General features: G+C 28.7%; 1 protein-coding gene and 1 pseudogene across 1 annotated transcript; both read right to left on the bottom strand.

The window, feature by feature from the left end:
• Positions 1 to 681: 681 nt before the first annotated feature.
• LOC129898123 (protein DETOXIFICATION 27-like) lies at positions 682 to 8,513 on the bottom strand. Its single transcript, XM_055973083.1, has 8 exons — positions 8,141 to 8,513; positions 6,834 to 7,375; positions 5,983 to 6,069; positions 4,224 to 4,280; positions 2,907 to 3,145; positions 2,530 to 2,648; positions 2,105 to 2,194; positions 682 to 991 (listed from the first exon to the last, which is right to left on the bottom strand). The coding sequence occupies exons 1-8, from the start codon at positions 8,423 to 8,425 to the stop codon at positions 932 to 934; spliced, it is 1,479 nt and encodes a 492-aa protein (XP_055829058.1). The 5' UTR covers positions 8,426 to 8,513; the 3' UTR covers positions 682 to 931.
• A 2,134-nt stretch (positions 8,514 to 10,647) lies between these two features.
• LOC129885141 (CENP-B homolog protein 2-like) lies at positions 10,648 to 11,482 on the bottom strand (annotated as a pseudogene).
• Between the last annotated feature and the right edge of the window lie 8,897 nt (positions 11,483 to 20,379).

Here is a 20,379-nt window from a genome sequence, read left to right as displayed (position 1 = left end):
TAACGATTTTCAAACTTGTGTAAATGCAATTCGTTTGTTAAAATTTGTGGCTACAAAAAAATCGATCTGAAAAACACAATAAGCATGTTTTTAGAAAATTTTCAAGTAAAATAAACAAAAATAACTATAACAACACAACAATAAAAGACCTAAATCAACTTAGCTAATGATTTTACTATCGTCGTTTATACATGTTGATTACAGATGGCTTGTAAAGTTAGAAGTAAATTATCAGTTTTCATATTAATTTTTTTTTTAGAGAGAATAAGTAGTGTTTATTTATGTCTCTTAGGAAGAAATATGAATTCATGTGGTATTTTTCTATCATGTCTTGAGCCAGAGCCAGAGAGAGAGGTGCCATTTTATCTTCTCTATATTCAGCTTGTAAAATTAAGTCTTCGACTTAACTCAAACACTGAAAGTTAGCTCAAAGAAAAGAGGATTGTCCAAGTCTAATAAGGAGTCCACTCATTTCATTAATCACCAATATAAGACTTTTGTCATTCTTTCACACCCCACCTCACACCCAGTGCTTAACATTTGATGCGTGAACAATTTTAATTTTGAGGGTCCAACATTGAGTGAGATGAATCTTACTCTGATACCATGTAAAACAAAAGCTAACTCAAATGGAAAAAGATTGACCAAGTCTAATAAGAAATCCACCCATTTCTATGTATATATAGATTTCATAGAATGAAAATCATCAATTTCTATGTTATATTCCAAGATACAAAAAATCCATACCATCAATCAACTTCATTTAAAATTTATACATGTATTGATACACTTTGTGTACGAAAGGAAAACTACAACTAGCTTAATTAGACTGAAAATTAAATCAATGCACAAAATTTCGAGATAAAATATTCAATATTCTTGTTATTTCTTTTTCGTCATCATTAATACTTGGCAAAATTCGTCGCTATTTCTATGAAGTCACGTGACCAACATTGTCCCATTTCCTTACATGCATTGAAGCCTTCTCTGCCTGCATTTTCAACAAAGAAAAAATTTTCTTTATCCGATCACTTAAAACATAACTACACCTAACTATCTAAAAATATAAGGTGATGTTTATAACATGAAAATAAGTAAGTTATCCACTCCAACAAACTTAAAATACACTAATACAATAACATATTCGATAGAATTTTGTAAGCAATGTATGTACTTTATCCCTACCTTATAAAGATAGAAAGACTATTTCTTATAGATTCTCGGCTTAGATAAAACATATTAAAACAGATTTAAGGATAAAATACAGTAGTGGAGTAAAAATGGTAATGATTGTCAATATGCCCAAAATTATGGAAAACTAAAATACACTGATAAAATAAAAATATATATTTTACTTAAAAGTCTCGAATTTAATTTTGAAAATTAAGTTGTCTTTGGCCTCTATTCACACTTAAACATGTAGAGAGACTATTTCTTATAGACTCTCAGCTTAGATAAAACATATTAAAGCAAATTTAAAAATAAAATATAGTAATCAAGGAAATGTGGTAATGATTGTCAATATGCCCAAAATAATGGAAAACTAAAATACACTGATAATATAAAAATATATATTTACTTAAAAATCTCGGATTTAATTTTGAAAATTGAGCTTTGGCCGATATTCACACTTAAACATTATATATTTGTGTGGATAGGTACCGAAAGGGTTGTAGAGAATGTTTTATCATGTTAATGTGAAAAATTTTCGACAAAAATTTAAATTAGTTAGACCCTCAAAAATAACTATTAAATTCGGATGAGAAACAAAACAATAAGGAAAAATTACTTGAGTGCTTTACAAACAAAACAAAACAATTATGCATACAATATAAATGTATTATAAGTGCTTTAAAATATATTATGTTTGTTTGGTAAGAAACTGACACAATTTATTATAAGTGTATTAAAGTGTGTGATAAATGTATTATTTATGAATAAAACTTGTATAATATGTGTTTTATAAATTGTTCTCTGTAATATATGTGAAAACTGTATTATATATATATTATAAGTGTTCAGTGAAAAAAATATTATTACGATAGATAGTAAAAAGTTTCTTAATATAGTATATCTACGTAAGTTTCCGAAAGAAAAATGTTACCTCTTTATTCCAATCACATCTAATTGTGATTATAGCCAATATCAAAGTCTGAACTGCAGTTCCACCAAAGATCATTCCAGCCCATATTCCCTATAAATAAAACATTTTCATTAGCTTAAATTCATATTTAATTTCTAGTTAAGATTTACTATCGAAAAAATATTCAAATTATAAATTTTCACTTTCAAAAACTTTAATTCCATGTTTATAACTAATTTATGCAGCACAAAAACCATTTGCAAAAAGCATTTGTACAACGACGATAATAACAATATATAATATTCAGCATAGTTACATAGAATTGATGAATTAAGTGTATACAAACTTTATTTCTACCTTGTGAAAATAGAAAGTGTGTTTCAAAAAATTCTCGAATCAAGTAACACATTTGAACATAAAATTAAAGGGTATATTAGGAACATTACCATGACGCCGTAGTGGAAACCCCAGCCCATAATAAAGCCCATAGGGACGCCTAGTAAATAATAGCAGCCCAAATTTATGTATGCAACATATGATTGCCATCCAGATCCAACAGCAACCCCTGTAAATATCCAAACATTAGTTCAAGAAAAAAAACCCCAAGAAAATAGACCTAAAAAATGTTAATAAATTCGAGTTAGTAAGCGTCTGTTCAAAATATGAAGAAATAAATATACAAAGAACTCAATGGGGTTCAACATCTATTATATATATTTTTTGCTGAAGAAGATTCAGATGACCCCCTAAGCCCTTACTAGCTCCGCTCCTGAGTTGAAGAATAGCATTGGAGCAACGGTAAAATTGTAATCTCTAAATTTACCTGAGAGAATGGGCTGGACACTGTTGAGGAGAACAGTGAAAGCTAAGAGAATAGCTAGTTTATGAACAGCTTCAAGAACAGGTTTGCTTGTTGAGAAAATTAGGGCAAGTTCATTGTGGAAAAATATTATCAAAATCCAGAAGAATAATCCAATCACTATTGATTGCATTACTGCTACTGCTGTTGCAAATTTTGCTCCTCTTCCATTTCCAGCACCCAACTCATTTGCTACCCTTACTCTGCATCAACGAGTTCAACTGAATTTAGTATTCACGATAAGAAATATTTACATATATATGTGAGAAAAATCATGCATTAAATATCGTACGAATAATTTCCTAGATATAATGGATGATTCAAATCTTGGATTCATCTCTACCTATGGTATATGAACTTAAACAAATTTTCAACTTACGGATTCAAAATTCCACTACAAATGAAATAGCTCATAGCTAACAAAATATTTGGATAATCCGTTGCTATATAAAATTTGGTGATGGAGTTTGTTGTTTAGCTATAGAATTTGTGTGTTGCTAATTTCAATTTCTTTTGGTAGTGTTCTAATCCTACATAATTACTGAATTATAGGTCAATAATTCATACATATTCAATGAATCTTTTAATAGAAATACAAAATTTAGATCGAAGTTACTGAATTTGGCGCATTTTATAACCAAGCTACTGAATCAAAGTGGAAAATGATATATAATTGAACGTTAAAAAGATGAAAAATGCATGTTTTGACATTTTTTGTTCAATTTTACATAATATAAAGATATTTTAAACCCCTTTTTCATTTAATATATAATTTCTCAGAAATCATATGTAATTTAGACAAAATAAATGTTGTGGACCTTTTCTTGGTAACATGTGTAAATCATTTTTTGAAACTTCTAGATTATGTCAGATGCCAGATCTCTGGTAAGCTCTTTGGAAATTTAAATATGAGGCGAGACTAGCATTTTAATTACGAAAATAACAATAACTTAATAATTTTAAATTTAACTTTATATATATGTGTATATATAAAATTTGTTAATTAAAAAAAAATGAAAATTAAATTCTTAAATTTAGTAACTTCAAATCCTGATTTATTTACTTTAAATTTCAAAATTTTTAGTTAAAAATAGAGCGATCTTATTTTTAAATTAAATTAAAATTTAGAATTTATAAAATCCGAACTTATCATCAAATCGGGTCCATAGCCTTCACATTATATAACTAACTAGTCACGGTAGTAAGACGTAACAAATAGTCATAATATATTAACATTGAAATATTAAATTATTTAAATGAAAAAATATAAAATGAACATACCCAGTTCCAGCAAAGAATCCAAGAGGAATCATCAATTCCCAGCCATTGATATTCATGCTGCAAGAATTAAATAAAATAAAAACAATGACATATAAAAGAAGATCATTAATTTTCAATTGATTATCCTATTTTAACTTGACACGAAATATAAAAAAGTAAAAAAGATTTTAAAATTTTATGATTTTAAATATGTCACGTAAAAATTTGAAATGAGTTGCCAAAAGAGAATAGAAACATTTTTTTTTAAATAAAAAAACCAAACATAGGACAAATAAATTAAACTGAGGAAGTATTTATTTTTGTGTTGAACTAGGGGCGGCAAATAGTTGGATTAGATTAAATTTGGATGGATTGAGCCAAAATAAATTGGATTATAATCTACCCATATAAAATATGAATAAATATGAATTTGATCAAATATGGCTCAAGTAAAAACCATCTAACCACTTTAATCTCTTAAAATCAAAAAAAATATTCAATCAAAAGCAAAATTGTTATTACTCTAATCTCTATAACCCCCAACCCACCCTAAATTATTATATTTTAAACAATTAATTTTTCATACAAAAATAAAATTTAATTTTTCTTCTACCCCATAACCCTCACCCACTAATCAACAATTTTTTGCTCACTCCCTATTGCCATCACCCCAATTTTTTTAAGAAAAAACTTTACTCACCCCAACCACCCACTCTCCAGTCGGACCCCTACCACCCCAACCACAATTAATTTTAAAATTAAAATAATTTCAACAAAAAAAATTAATTTTTCGACCCTCTCTTCACCCTACCTCCTACCGGCCCCCCAACTCCCACTCAACCCCAAAATTTTAAGAAAAATTATTTTTTAAAAAAAAAATTAAAATTAAAAAATTAAAAAATCCCCCCCCCCCCCCGAGCTCATCACCCTACTCCAACCCCCGTAGCCCCACCCCCACACCCCCAAGCCCAATTTTTTTAAAAAAAGTTTCAAAAAGAAAAAAAATAATTTTGGCCCCCTCTCACCCACCCCCACGGACCCCCAACCCAAACCCCCTCCCCCCTCTCCCACCCCCCACCACCCAATTTGTTTTTTTATTTTTCTTAAAATTTTCAAAAAAAAAAATTGCCTCCCATTCTACCCCCCATCCACCCCATTTTTTCTTTTTTTTTTTTAAAATAAAAAATATTTTTAGTGCAACAAAATTTTGTTATTATAAGTGAGTGATTTAACGGTCTATATGAATACTCATATTTTACCCACTTTATCCATATTTGTATGAATTTTTAAAATTGATCAATCTATATTTATTCATTTAAAAAATATAAGTAATTCATTTAAATAAATATGGGCTAAATGAATTTATTTTACTTAAACATATTGAAATTGCCACTCTTATGTTGAGCAAATTAAAAAAATAGCTTAGTCATTTTCTTCTTTGTAATAAATTATTATGTTCTTGTTTGACAAGTTGAAAACAGTTGCCCATTAAATTTGACTAAGACAGACGTATGAGACTTGTCATCTTAAACGTCCAAGAATGATAATGACAATAGTTAAAGACAAGAATAATAATATGACAATACCAATGACAAGATTAACAAAAGTTAATTTTTTTTTTGTACATTTAACTACTTAATTTAAATTTGTTAGTGTTGTCATTAACATTTAATAGTACAATTATAATCATCAATAGTGCCATAATTTATTGGTTGTCTTGTCTACTTTTTTTCTTTTGTGGTTAAAACAAAGTGTGATTAAGAAGAATAAGTTTAATTACCAGATTGATAAAGCATCCAAAGCAATTTCAGCATTCTCCAAATTACCAGTCATCACAATTAGCACCCTGTAGTACCAGTTCTCCAAGCTGTTTCATTTGCACCAAAAATGAAAAAAAATATTAAAACAATTAAGTATAATAAATAAATCATTATGCACCTTATGCAATCTAAATCTGAATTAATTGAATTAGTGAGTTTCAGATAATAATTAACTTAAATAAATAGATAACGTAGAAATGGTGCTCACTAGCTAGCTACTTTTCACTTCAGTCTTTAAAAAATAGTCATTATCATAGAGTTTCAAACTTAACAGTGATTATTTGGTTGTCTTTAGAAAATAATTGCTCATGTCATAGAGTTTCAAACTCCAGAAGTGCAATTCCATAACATGTCATGTAGTTCACGTGTGGAATCTGAAACTCCATAGCAGTGATTATTTGACTGTCTTTAGGAAATAATCATTGTCATAGAGTGTTTGTTTGACTTAGCTTATTTAAAACAATTTATAAGCTAAAATCAGCTTATAAGCGAATATAAGTTGCTTTATAGAAGCGGAGCCAAACAAACCATTTTTTGGGCTTATTTTAAGCACAAAATAGCTTTAAGTTGATTAATCTAAACACTCAAAAAAGCTGAAAACAGTTTATAAGTAGTTGAAGCCAATCCAAACGGGCTCAGAGTTTCCAACTCCAAAAGTGAAATTTCATGACATGTCCTGTACTTCAATGTGAAATATGTACTTCAATGTGAAATCTGAAACTCCATGACTGAAACTATTTTTCAATTACATGGACTAAAAAGTGACTTTGCAAATTTAGCCAAAGTTAAACTCAAAGTTAGAAATTGTTACCATAGCATGACTCCAGAAGAAGCAGAAAGCTTGAAGAAGTCCCAAAGTCCAGAAAAGGCCTCCATACTAAAACCTTTCCAAGAAAGTGGACATCCACCACAAGTAGAATAACAAAATAGCACCAAACATATCAACCACCAAGAGAAATTCAAAGTAAGTGTTGTCCCAATAATTCCCAACTGAAACTTGTACACAACTAGCCAACTTATCAACACATGGACAATGAAAGCCACAAAATTAGCCCAAGCAATCACATTGTTTTTCAATTGGCTTTGCAAGAACCTTTGCAATGGGAATTGAAATGCAAAGGAAAAGTGCAATGGGATAAAGGCTAAAACTACAACTCCAGAGAGCTCTGCCACATCCTTTGGTTGGCCTAAAAATAGCAAGATTGGTGTTGCAAAGCAAAATATTGGCAACATTATGATGCAACATAAGAAGAGTACTATCCATGAACGTTGCAAATATACCCCTAACATGTAGTATTTCTTGGCACCAAATGCTTGTCCACATAGTGTTTCCAATGCACTTGCCATTCCTAGCTGCATAATAGTTAATTTTCACTATTATATGTTTGTACAATTCGTGTGTATCGACAAAAAATAATAATTACGCTTCAATTTTAAGCAAAATAGGATCGGTCAAAGGTAGAGTCGTGTGTAATAATGAAAGGAGTTCAATTGAGTCCCCTCCTAACGACGATTCTTGAAAGATAGTATATAGCTTATGTAACAACAAAGAGTAATAATTGTGTTTCAATCCTAAAGCAAATTAGGGTGGCAGACACTACTAGAAACAAAGAATTTTCTTACCGCTAATCAATGAAAATTTTGTGTTAAAAACATGACTTTTCCATCGAATCAACTCACTTGGAAAACATAGCAAAAATACGACTAAACTTCAGTGAAAAATTTCAATTGGAAAATAGTGATTTTTTAGTAATGAGAGTTGTGCATAATGAAAGGAGGTTAATTAAATCCCTAGTAAGTATGATTTTCGAAAAATGATATATAGCTCATGTAACAACGAATAATAATAACCGTATTTCAATTCTAAGCAAATTAGGTTATGCACGTGGTAGAGCCGCATGTAACAAAAAGGGTTCAATTGAATCCTTCGTTGAAAAATTATACAGTAAATGATTCAAGAATCTTTTTTAGGTTGCGTTCGAATCCCAAGAAGTTGACACTTTTGCATTTTTCAAAGAAAATTCATATACACACATATATCATACTTTCAATAATAGAATTGAAACGTAATCAATTGATTGATTGATTCGCATTATAAAAAAAAGGGAAATTATGTACCATGAGTCCAAAATCGAAGCCGAGAACAACATTACTAGCAATGGACATAGCAGCAAGTTCAAGATTACCAAGATGGCCAGCAAAAGCTTGAGTGATTACAAACATTGAATAAGAGGCTATTCTACTAAAGATGGCTGGCCCAACTATGTGCCATAGCTTCTTTGATTCTATACAAAATCTTCTTCCAAATCTTTGATCATTTTGTTCTAAATAATTATTATTTGTGGAAACATAATCTAATAAGGGTACCTTATTTTCATCCATTAATTTCCCATTGCTAGACATTTTTTGCCTTTTTCCTATAGACTTTCTCTCTCTTAAGGCAATAGAAGAGAGAGAGAGAGAGAAAGGATGAGGAAATGAGAGGTAAGATGAATTCATTTGTGTTGTAATGATTATATATATAGTAGTCTACAATAAGAGAACTCAAAAGAAAAACAATAAGAGAACTCAAAAGAAAAACAACTTATGATTAATACTCCCTTCGACCCACTTTATTTGTTATATTGCGCTTTTCGAAAGTCAATTTGATTAATTTTTATGATTAAATTATATTATTTTAACTCAATATTATATAGTAAAAAATTAAAAATTTAAAAACTATACAAAAAGTACTATAAATTATAATTTTTTTATATCAATATGATAAAAAATTATATCTTAATACCTTTCTTGGAGTAATCATTTGTTCCTCAATGTCTTTTAAAGGGATCATGTGTTCCTTTTTCCTTCACTTTATGTCTTTTAAGATTAAACGTCAGTAGGTTAAGCGTTGTTAAGTTTATTACCCTTTTATTATTTTATTCTTTGATTTAAATATTATATGTTAATTATTATTTTTTTTGCTTTAGTTATCATATTATTAGCTTTGATGTTGCTATTGTGATTTTTCTTCTTTATTTTCAGCATGATTTATTTTATATTTTGATATGATTTACTTGAGCCGCATGAATATATAAAAAAACAATCTCTCCATCTATATTTTAAAATATCATGCATCAGCCATTATTATCGAATTTAATATAAATTTTGAATTTAATTACTATCAAATTTAATATAAATTCTGAATTTACCTTCGAGATTAAATTGTACGTATGTACGTATGTTTGGAGTTCATCATTGGGATCAAGAAAGCAAGTTGTCCACATATTCTTGGAGGATAGTACATCAATTTTAACAAGTGTCATATGACGGTTCAGCCCTTTTTATTTATTTATTTATTTATAATCACTATTTTCTTTTGTGGTGAAGTACACAAGATGAGGTCTTTCTATCCACCACGTCTTTTTTTTTTTACCAGATTTTAGAAAAACAAGACACCAAAGAAGACCAAAGGAATATCTACTTTAAAATCGTAGAAATATAAAGAAATTCATTAATTTTGATTAAAATTCTATATATTTTTTTAAAAAATTCATTAGATATCTATAAATTATTAATTTAGAATTTCTTGACTTAAGAAAATTAAAATCTTAAATTCATAAACAAATTTTGATTTCGCCTCTAAATTTATCTAAGATATTTCATATGTAGAATGTGAAACTTAGTGGGTCTTGACAATATGACTATTTTTCAAGCATAGGGCCGATAAGTGACCACTCGATCCGATCTATTACCTAACCCTTAGGGGTTGTTGGAATTGATTAGAGTTATAAGTAATACAAGAATTAATGTTGAGGAAATATATGTATTAGTAATTATTTTACTTTTTATCTTGCATAAAATAATACAGATTCATCTCATAAGTTAAATATTTATTAGTTATGTGGGTTTCTAAATTATATTACAAATCAAATACCGTATTAATTTTATACATGAATGAATAACTTATCTCCTAACTAACCAATTACCATATATGATATGACTTATGCAGAATTTAATATATTTAGTAAAACCTCGATAAAGTAATAATCTCGCTAAATGAATATTTTTCTCCGGTTCTCACTTGGGCCAGTTATATTAAAGTAATATTCTCGCTAAATGCATTAGATAATAATTAAAAATAAAGTATTAAAGGCCCAGAAAAAATATAAAGTAATTATTACTAAAATACATCAACAATTTATAGATATTTAATCAGTCAATAATACTAGACCAATAACTATTTCTTTTTAAAATATGATTTTATAGTTGATTTTTTTTCTTCCCACCAAAACCAAAATTAATCTCATCCTTAACTTTTTGAAGAGCGAACACAGTTTTTGGAATATTTTATTCGTGTTGTACCAAATAGTTTGACAATATAGTCATTGCTTGAAATGCCTCCTTTGACGATACATGTGGAACAATGCTACTATCATCTTGTTCAGGATCATTCTCATCATCATTATTCATTAAAGATTGAATAATCTTTTCCTCCGTAGGTGATTTCATAACTGTATCATTCTCGTTAGGGTAGTTCAAAATATGTTCAACATCCATCACAGTTCTGTAGGCTAAATTAGAGATGACATCATTTAATTCTTGGATACCTTTATCTAATTCACCAACTTCTTTGATACCTTCATCTAATTCACCAACTTGTGGTTCAGAACATTATTTTCTTCTAACCGGATCTTGCAATGCCAAAAATAATTTGCAATTGTTATTTCTTTCGTATCAAATTCCAAGCCAAGTTAGCAAAATTAATAGCATTCAAAATATTAATTTTTTCAGTATTCGGTGCTTCAACCTCAAGGCCTTGTAAGATGCTGAAATAAAGACGACGATGATAATGAGCTTTGAATGCTCGAATAATCCCAACATAATATGGTTGAATCTTAGACGTTGTGTTAGGAGGTAAGAAAAACAACTTTACATTTCTTAGGTCTTCAACTATCTTTGGATGAGTTGGACAATTGTCTACTATTAACAAACCCTTTGTGTTATCCATTCTCTTATCAAACCAGCCAACATATTCTTGGAAAAGCAAGCCAGTCATCCAAGCTTTCGTGTTGGATCTATACATGCAATTAAGAATGTTTGTGGTCATATTTTTAAAACATCTAGGATTTGCAAACTTACCAATAATCCACAATGGTACTTTGTCAGATTCATCACCATTGCAACAGAGAGCAAGAGTAATTCTCTCTTTGTCTTTTTTGCGACCTTGAAGCTGCTTGGTAGCAAGTGAATGATCAGCTTCCAATCGATAAAATAGTCCAGTTTTATCCATATTATAAATATCATTATATTCAAACTGCTCTAGTTTTGATCGTATGTTAGGCAATTCGTTTCAATGTTCTCCATGATAACTGAATCGCTTTCACCAAAACGTCTGTAAGACTTGATTCCGTATCTTGATTTGAAACGTTCTAACCAACCAGAAGAGATGCTGAATTTTGGATTAGTTTCACCATACATTTCAGAAAAAGATCTTTTGCTTTTTCTTGGATAATTTTCCCTGACATATTCACTTTTCTCTTGCATTTGAAGAAACTACTCGTACAAAAATTTCTCTAAATCGGGGTATTTTATCGGTTTATACCTTTTGACATCGCTATTTTTTATCTCAGTTGAGAAATACTCTGTCGACCTTTTGAGAGTGTGATATTGTTGATTGACTAATAGTCAAATCAAACTTTTGTTTCACCCATGCTTGCAAATCTTTTTGGCTAATAGTTGAATTCTCTTTCTTATGCTCACATATTGTGTTTCTTATTTTATTGGTTAAAGATGATTTTTGTATGCGTTTCAAATGATGAGAAGACATTATACTTGGATTATGATTTTTAAACATCTAGCTTTTTTCTTTTATAGTTAACATAAAATCTTTTCATATTCTACATACATGAATACAATTAGAAACATTAAGCTTCACTAAATTCGTTTAGCTTTTCTAGATTAAAATAATAAATATGCAAAGACTGCACTTTTTAGTTTCCTAGATTTAAACTTTTGAAATTCTTAATTCATTTTTTTTCTTTCTTATGGCACATACTACAAAATACTCTTTAAAATAATAAATATTTATTTATCGATAAATAAATATTTTATGTATTTATCGATAAACTAATAATCTCGATAAATGAATATTTTTTTTCGGTCCCAAGCATATACATTTATAGAGGTTTTACTGTACATAACTTACATCCAAATCAGCTACCAAACGACCTCTTAATCTAAAAGAATTTTTTGAAGGGGTCAAATATCAGTAGACACTTAAAATCGACATCAATTCTAGGATAAACATTTTAAGATTAAAAAAAATCAAAAACTTCAAATGCATGCATTACTATATATTTCTGGATCAGTCAATCTGATTAATAATCAGGAGCGAATTCAAAATTTAAATTTTATGCATTCAATTTTTAAGATTGTTATTGTTGAATTCATTGTATTTTAAAAATTATAAATTCATATCTATTATGTATTGTATTTTTTGTGGAATTTTACATATAAAACTATGCTCCGCTACAAAAGTACCAAGTTCACTTGAACTCAATACTCATCAACGCCATCTGCCTTTGCTAACAATATTATAGAATCAATCAGAAGCAAATTCAAAATTTATATATAATTTATAAGTTTATCTGAATTATAATATATATTTTTTATTAAATTTTCAATAGATTATTTATACCTATTAAATAAATCTTTATAATATAAATAAAGAACTTAAATCAAACTTATTAAATTTTATAGATATTATAACAATAATAAAAACACATAATAAAGCCCTATATATAAATACAAATCATGAATTGTTCCGTAATAAAATCGACTTAGAAAACTCAAAAGGAAGGTATAAGGCCAAACTCAATCGTTTAGAGAATCGTCAGCTTTTTTAACAATTTGAAAGAAAAGTTTGCAGGGATAATATCTCTTTCTTTGGTCAAAAATGTAGACAAAATTAATTGCCATTAAAATGGACCTATCATATAAATTTGGTATAATTAACCACATCGACTAAAAAGCATTCACTATTAAAAAAATTGAATGTAGCAATAGATAAATTTTATAGCTAAACAACAAAATTCATCATTAATTTCACATAATAACAAATTAGTGATAAAATTTAGTTAACTACAAACAAAATAGCGATAGATCAGCAATAAAATTCATAGCTTATTCCAATGTTAGGGTTCTTGATTTCTTGATATATACATGGGCCAAATAAATATTTTGGATCGTAACAACATTATGTTGTAAGGTCCCCATCACCTTAGAATACAGGAAAACTTAGTTGGTATTTTGCACTGATGTAATGGCTTACGCATTATTTCTAAATCCATGTGAACTAATAAATCAGTATCACATGAAAATAATAATATTGAAAATAATTGATTTCAATAAGTAAAAGGAGAACAAATCTAATATCATTTCAATATATTATGGGCCTGTTTGACTATTTTCCTTATATATTATTATCGTAATTTTGTCTCGCATCATTTTCTATAGTGTAATGAGCATATTTTTATTCATTGACAATAGAGCCAAGAAGGAAATCGAGTGAATGACTTTAACTATCATTTTAAAAATAACGATTTACTAACCATATATTTTATACTTTTAAAGTAATTTAATATATTATAATTGGTTGCTTATATTTCTTAGGTTATCACCAATAAATGCTAGTTATTAGGAATTACTCCCTCCAATTTAAAATAAATAAATTGTTGAGGCAATGCATACTACTTTTGTCATTTTAGTTATTTTTAAACTATTCTTAAAAATAAAAATAATTCAAATTAAAATCATAAATATGAATAATTAACTCTCTTAAAATTAATTATCACTTAGAAATGTAAATGATGAGACAAAATTGAAGAAATTTTCAATAACTCTCTTGAATTTTGAACAATTCACATATTTTTTTTAAAAAAAAAATCAACAATTCACTTATTTTAAATGCAGAGAGTACCTTTTTAAATGGCATAAAATAAAACTTACTTGAAGATATTCTAATGGTAATTAGTTCTCTAATCACTAACATATGTATCTAACATAGTTGCATCTTATTGACCAAAGGGGTCAATTTCCTTGTTTCCCAAGGGAGTTGACCAAATTATTCCTAACAATAACTTTTTTCAAAATCAAATATATGTAAATTGTAATATGCCATATCTATTTTAGCCTCTCTCTTTTCTTTTCTTTTTTTTTTGGGGGGGGGCGGGGGGGGGGGTCCAATTATTTAGTAGCCAATTTATTTTTTGGTTTAATTATTTATTAGCCTCTTTTTTTTTGGCCAATTATTTCTTACCTCTTTTTTCTTTGTGCAATCATTTAGTACCGTATAATATTTTTCTTTTGTCCAATTATTTTTTAGCCTTATTTAGTCTACTTAAATATTTCATTTATCACATTAATATTAAAATATTATAATTTATAGTACTTTTCGTATAATTTAATATTTAAATTTTGGTTTTAAAATATCGAAACAACAATATGCCCAGAGTATCACATGCAATTGTACCCACGCATTTTAGCACTGTATGCCAGTAAATTCGTAAGCAATGGCAGAAAATCGCAAGCCGATACACACGAAAGCAAATTCAGTGATAATATATATATATATAACAAAAATACAAAGTTTATAAGTCTAAAATAAAATACTATAAATATATATATATATATATATATATATATATATATATAGTGATAATATCTTCATTTTTGCAGTAATATATATTGTCGTAAATACATTAAGCAATAATTCATTAAGTTAATAGTATGTTTATTATTACTGTTAAATATAATATAGCTATAATTATATTATTATCGCTAAATAATTACTATAAAATTCTTTATTTGTTATAATATGATTTTAGGTTCACAATTAAATAGTTATAATTATATTTTAAATTTCTTAATGCATACATAAGATCTGAAGAAAAAAAAGCAAATTACTAATTAAGTTCATATGAATCTATAATATGTTGCATACTAAATACGTCAATGTTTATAAATAAAACAAAATAAATAAATGAAACATGAATATATGTTTTATTTTCTTGGATTTTTTATCTTTATTAGGTTAAGGTCATGGATTTTCTGCATGAGGTTATTATTTAGAAGAATCAAGAAATGAAAGTGATTTTGTGGGCTTAAATTATTCTCGTCTTCTGGAATAGCCATGTGTGGTCCTAATTGCATTTGTCCCAATGAAATGAATGTATGAATGTATGTCATCTTTCTTGGTTAAATAAATTTGTCTCAAGTATTTGCCAAGATCAGAATAATGTATTGTATGATAAAAACTAGTAATATATATTATTGTTACGTTAAAGAGAAATGTTATTTACACTTCATAGATGTAAATATTTGTCCATGAATGTTAATCAATCGACTCGATCGATAGAGATAGATCTAAATTTGAAATTTATGAATTAAAATACTATCATTTTTATTAAATTTATTAGGTTCATAATCTATTTTTAACACACATACATAATTTAAGCACACGTATATAACTTAAGCTAAATTCTATAAATTCAGATAAATAAATACTTAATACACTGAATATCTTATTATTATATAAGGTCTTCTCAAGTCTTATCATGAATATATCAATAATCGTGACATATGATTAAAACGTTGAAGCAAACGAGGAGGTCGCAACACACACAACTAAAATATAGTAATTCACCGCTCAACTCTTTATTTTCACGATCTTAATGACATATCTAAAATATATTGAAAGTGGTGTAAAATCTTTAATTAAAAAGGTAAGTAAATTGTAGTAATAAATTGTACCAGATGATTTTATTATCATTTTAAGAAAATAATTGTATTTCTTATAAATTACTCTTTAGATCTTGTATCCCACGTAAATTCACTTTATATAATGGTAAATCATACTAGTTTAAGAACTAATTACTTAGATACACTTTAGTTTGCAATATTACGTATCTTACCAGATTTTGGTGCATTCAAATACATTCAAATACATGTATCTCGGGATACCTTGAGTCAAAATTAGTTGTAATATATTCTTGATATAGTGTATTCAAGTGGATTCACATGTATTTGGGATACATAGACAAATTTCGTTCGCCTCATTTCCCTCTCTCCCCATCTGGCTTGCCTCTCTTCCTATTTTAGTGTATATGGTAGCAGAAATACAGGTATCTTGGTGTATCTTCCTTAGTATATGGTAGAAAACTCTTAATTAGTGATAAGATATGTAACTATTTAAAAGTATATGTAGAATTATTATATATTGTATGGATGTATGTTTAAAAACTCTTATGGTTGTTTGGTGGGAGCCGAAAAATCGAAAAAAGTGATGGATACATTGAGTCGCTTGTATGATTACTACATGAGTTTTTTTTGTGGGACTCATACCGATAAAATTGGTGGTCAAACAAGCTTGAATGATGAAATTGATACCATGGATAGTGAGGAGATGTGACAATCACAATGGGAGAAATATTGGGCAGATGAAGACAATACTGAAAATAAATCAGAACTCGAGAAGTACTTGGTAGATGATTTGGAAAAGACCAAAGAGTTAGATATTTTGGCCTGGTGGAAAATTTCTTCGGCTAGATATCCAATTATTTCTAGGATAGCAAGAGGTGTTCTTTCTATTCTTATTTCTACTGTTGTTTCTGAATCAACTTTTAGCATCGGTGGTCGGATTCTTGACTCTTATCGAAGTTCTTTATCTCCAAAGACAGTAGAAGCTCTTATTTGCACTCAACAATGGTTAAGATCAACTTCCAAAGAATGCAAGCTTGAAGATCTTTTAGAAGAAATTCAGAAACTTGAGATAGTTGAAAAAAGGTAAATTTACACATTTAACTCTGTATGAATATGTCTTTTATGTTTTAAAAAGTTTTAACGCCTACTTTGTTAAACTTTCTTATTTCTTTTTTCAGAATATGCTGCACAATCTTGAGCATTGATTAGTTTGGATGTTGCAATTGAAATTCGTAGTGCAACTGCTTTGCTTTTTGGTAGTTAATTTTCAGATTTTTGTTGTTGCTTCACCTGAAGTAATTTTGGATTATGCTATTGACTTATTTTTTGTATTTAATCACACTTTTATGCAAGCAATTAAGTGATCTTTCTCTGGTGACAGTTGGGTATATTGTTCTTTTGTGTTGAATGTTGATCATTCGGAGGACTGTTTAAAGACCTTGTTATTTTTCTCAACTTGATTAATGAAAAAATAATGTATATAATTAACATTTTATGGGCTAGCATTCTTAATTTTGTTGTTGTGGAAGTTGTACTACTATGCAGTAGTTGCTATGTTCCTCGTGGTGGAAATTTTATAATTTCTTTCGAGGCTATTTTTGAATATGCTGTTGTGCTGATCCGTGCTTTCAGTTTTCTTTCAAATAGTTTTATCTTGGAGAAAAGTAAAGTAGCAAGTTTTTCATTGGCCACGGCTGGAATGCTTCAATTACTTCATGCAATAGTGAAAAAAATTATGCTTCTTGAAGGACTTCTTTTTATTCTGGTGGTTCCTCTTCTCAGATTCGGTATCGAACTTGGACAGTCAAAACAGGCTGTCAATTCTTTATTTTTGAAGTCATTTCCTTCATGGACCGTAGGAGTTGAACAATCTACCAACTTATGGATTTATGTTGCGGATATTTTGCCCTTTTTAGAGCTTATCATTTTATTTTATATACTTTACAAGAACGTCAGACATAGTTCCAGTCAGGACATATTCAAGTTTGTTATTATTGGAACCATATTTGCTTCTCTCTTATAGCTCTAGCTTGGACTTTAGATGGTAACTTATTTAGCTCATATACTTTTCTTCTGTCCTCACTATCTCTGAACGAGTTCAGGTATCTTTGAAAATTAATGGCAGTTGTTTTGAAATTCTATTGATTTGCAGAATGAAGATAGTAAATAAGTTTGTCAATTTTTTTGCATTATAAAATATATTATTTCAACCCGTAAAAAATGAACCAAACTGATAAAAAAAACAAAATCGATAAAATCGAAACCGATAGAATTTATACTATAATGGTTTGGTTTGGTTTGAATATTAAAAAAATGTCTTAATTGGTTTGGTTTAGTTTTAATCAAAAACTGAGTCAAATCGGACCATGAACACCCCTAGGCAGAATAAAGAAGATAGAATAAATTTGTAGAAAAACATGATGATTCCCTCCTAGGATAAATAGCAAAAATTCCCCAGAATAAGAATCTTTTAATACTCCAACCACAATGCATGCATGTGTGTGAATTGCTTTTTACCTTCCATCTTGCCAACCTAAGGAACCAAAATATCAACATGCCAATCTTTTAAACTGTTGAAAGGGTTTTAATCAGAAATTTAGTGAAGGATGTATAATTATTTTGTTCAATTATAATAAGGATGTGCAAATTTAAATATATGTATTTATAATAGGAGGAATATTTAACTCTTGTACACACTCTGTTAGTGTGTACTGGACCACCCTTCGACTAAGGTGGCTTCGACCATACTTTTAAGAGGTATTGGTTGTAAAATATTCTTTCAAACGAGGCTATATCCATAATAACAATAAGTATATTCAGTTTAATCTCACAATTAGGATCTAAAAAGGGTAGGATCCATGTACATAAACTTAATTTTTATATATCTCCCAGAGAAAGCTAGGTTGTTTTTATAGATCTCCGCCTTAAAAAAAAGTATAATTGAAGCAGAATTGAAAAGAGAATAACACACAACAATAAAATAGCGGATAAACGGAGCAACATATATGTGCGAAAATCGAAGAATAAGATAGAGTGTGAATACCGATGAATACTACTAAATAAGGGAATGATGAGAAGAGGAGACTGACCCTACCTTTCCTACATAAAAGTATGATAACACTCAATTACCTCCTGCTCTCTTTTACCCTTATTCTGAGTGTTCATACCTTTCTATTTAGGGTGATGTCCTCAGTATGTCGAAGATGAAGATTATATCTACTTGCTAGACAGAAAAAAATATACTTTTTTCATATGAATATTATTAGGAGTACCACATAGAGTTAATTAGAATTGGAGCTGGTGCAAGGAAGTTGTCAAAATTTATTTTTCGTATTTACAAATGGCTAAAATTTGAATAGACTTGGAATGCCGATTAAATCCCAATTTTAATTAGCGATATAAAAGTGGCTATTTTTCAAATAGTTCATGAGAGAGAGATTCTTAGGTTACAGGCATACAGGCCCATTTGTGCCAAATGTCATTATTAGTTGAATAGCCCAATTGAAACTCAAGAAGGATTGGGCCAATGGAGTAACATCCGTTCATGAACAATACAGTAAGGAGTCGTTTGGTGTGAGGTATAAGATATAATAATTCAGAATTAAAATACAGAATTATTTTATCCTGCATTTGGTAGGAGGTATTAGGAAGTCCTTGGATTATTTATCCAACCATTTATACCATAGTGATAGAATAAGTTATCTCATATACACAATGAGATAACTTATCCCGAGATGATTGATCCTGGGATAACTTGTTCCCAACAAACAACTCCTAAAAGTTTCATGAGGCATCTATTTTGACACTGACATTAAATCTAGGTTTTAAAATTTATTTTGTATATATCACTTCATATATGCAGTATATGAAGTAACACCTCGTTGAAATTCGTCATTTTTGCATAAAGTTCTGGCAAAGATGGTTGGATTGCAATCATTTTTGCCTGACTTGAGCCACTTCTGACTGAAGTTGAAGCACATAACATTGAAATTCAAGCAAGAAGTCAACAAAAATGGTTAACTTCAGTCATATATAGCCACATATGATTAAAGTTAAAAAAAAAAATTGGAGTAAGGAAAAAATGATCAAATTTTAACCACATATGCTTGAAATTTAGGCAAAATATGTGTTTCAATCGTATATATATCTGAACATTAGTTAATATAAACTTCATAAACAAATCTGAAGCTAGACTTCGTTAAAATTAACTTTATGCCACGTATATCTAAAGTTATCCATATATGTGCAACAACAAAAAAATTGGGTACAAATTAAAGGAAAAATTACGCGGATAAATAAATATATACTAGTTAATTAGCTAACATAACTATAATTTGAATTAATTATGGCTCACGGTAAACATCTTGCTGTAATTACAGTTTGAGTTTTGTATAATTTGCGCGATTATACAGTTGAGTTTTGTATAATTCGCGCGATTTATACAAATGATGTGCACGAATCAAATTGTATAGCGAAACATACAAACACTACAAATTGTATAACAAATTATACAAACGTTGTGTATGAATTGTTTAGTGAAATATACAGACGTTATACAAAAACTGCAAATTGTATAGTGAATTATACAAACGCTTTTAGAGCAGAATAGAGGTCTA

Source organism: Solanum dulcamara, chromosome 1, assembly GCF_947179165.1.
Source record: "Solanum dulcamara chromosome 1, daSolDulc1.2, whole genome shotgun sequence".
Classification (NCBI taxonomy): domain Eukaryota; kingdom Viridiplantae; phylum Streptophyta; class Magnoliopsida; order Solanales; family Solanaceae; genus Solanum; species Solanum dulcamara.
The sequence above is the reverse complement of the archived record's forward strand: the minus strand, read 5'-3'. Positions and strand labels throughout refer to the sequence as shown.

Coding starts and splice junctions, on each gene's coding strand:
- LOC129898123 (XM_055973083.1), bottom strand. CDS start 8,425: ATGTCTAGCAATGGGAAATTAATGGATGAAAATAAGGTACCCTTATTA. Junction 7,376..8,140: donor GCTTCGATTTTGGACTCATG/GTACATAATTTC, acceptor ACTATTATGCAG/CTAGGAATGGCAAGTGCATT. Junction 2,649..2,906: donor TGTCCAGCCCATTCTCTCAG/GTAAATTTAGAG, acceptor GGATATTTACAG/GGGTTGCTGTTGGATCTGGA.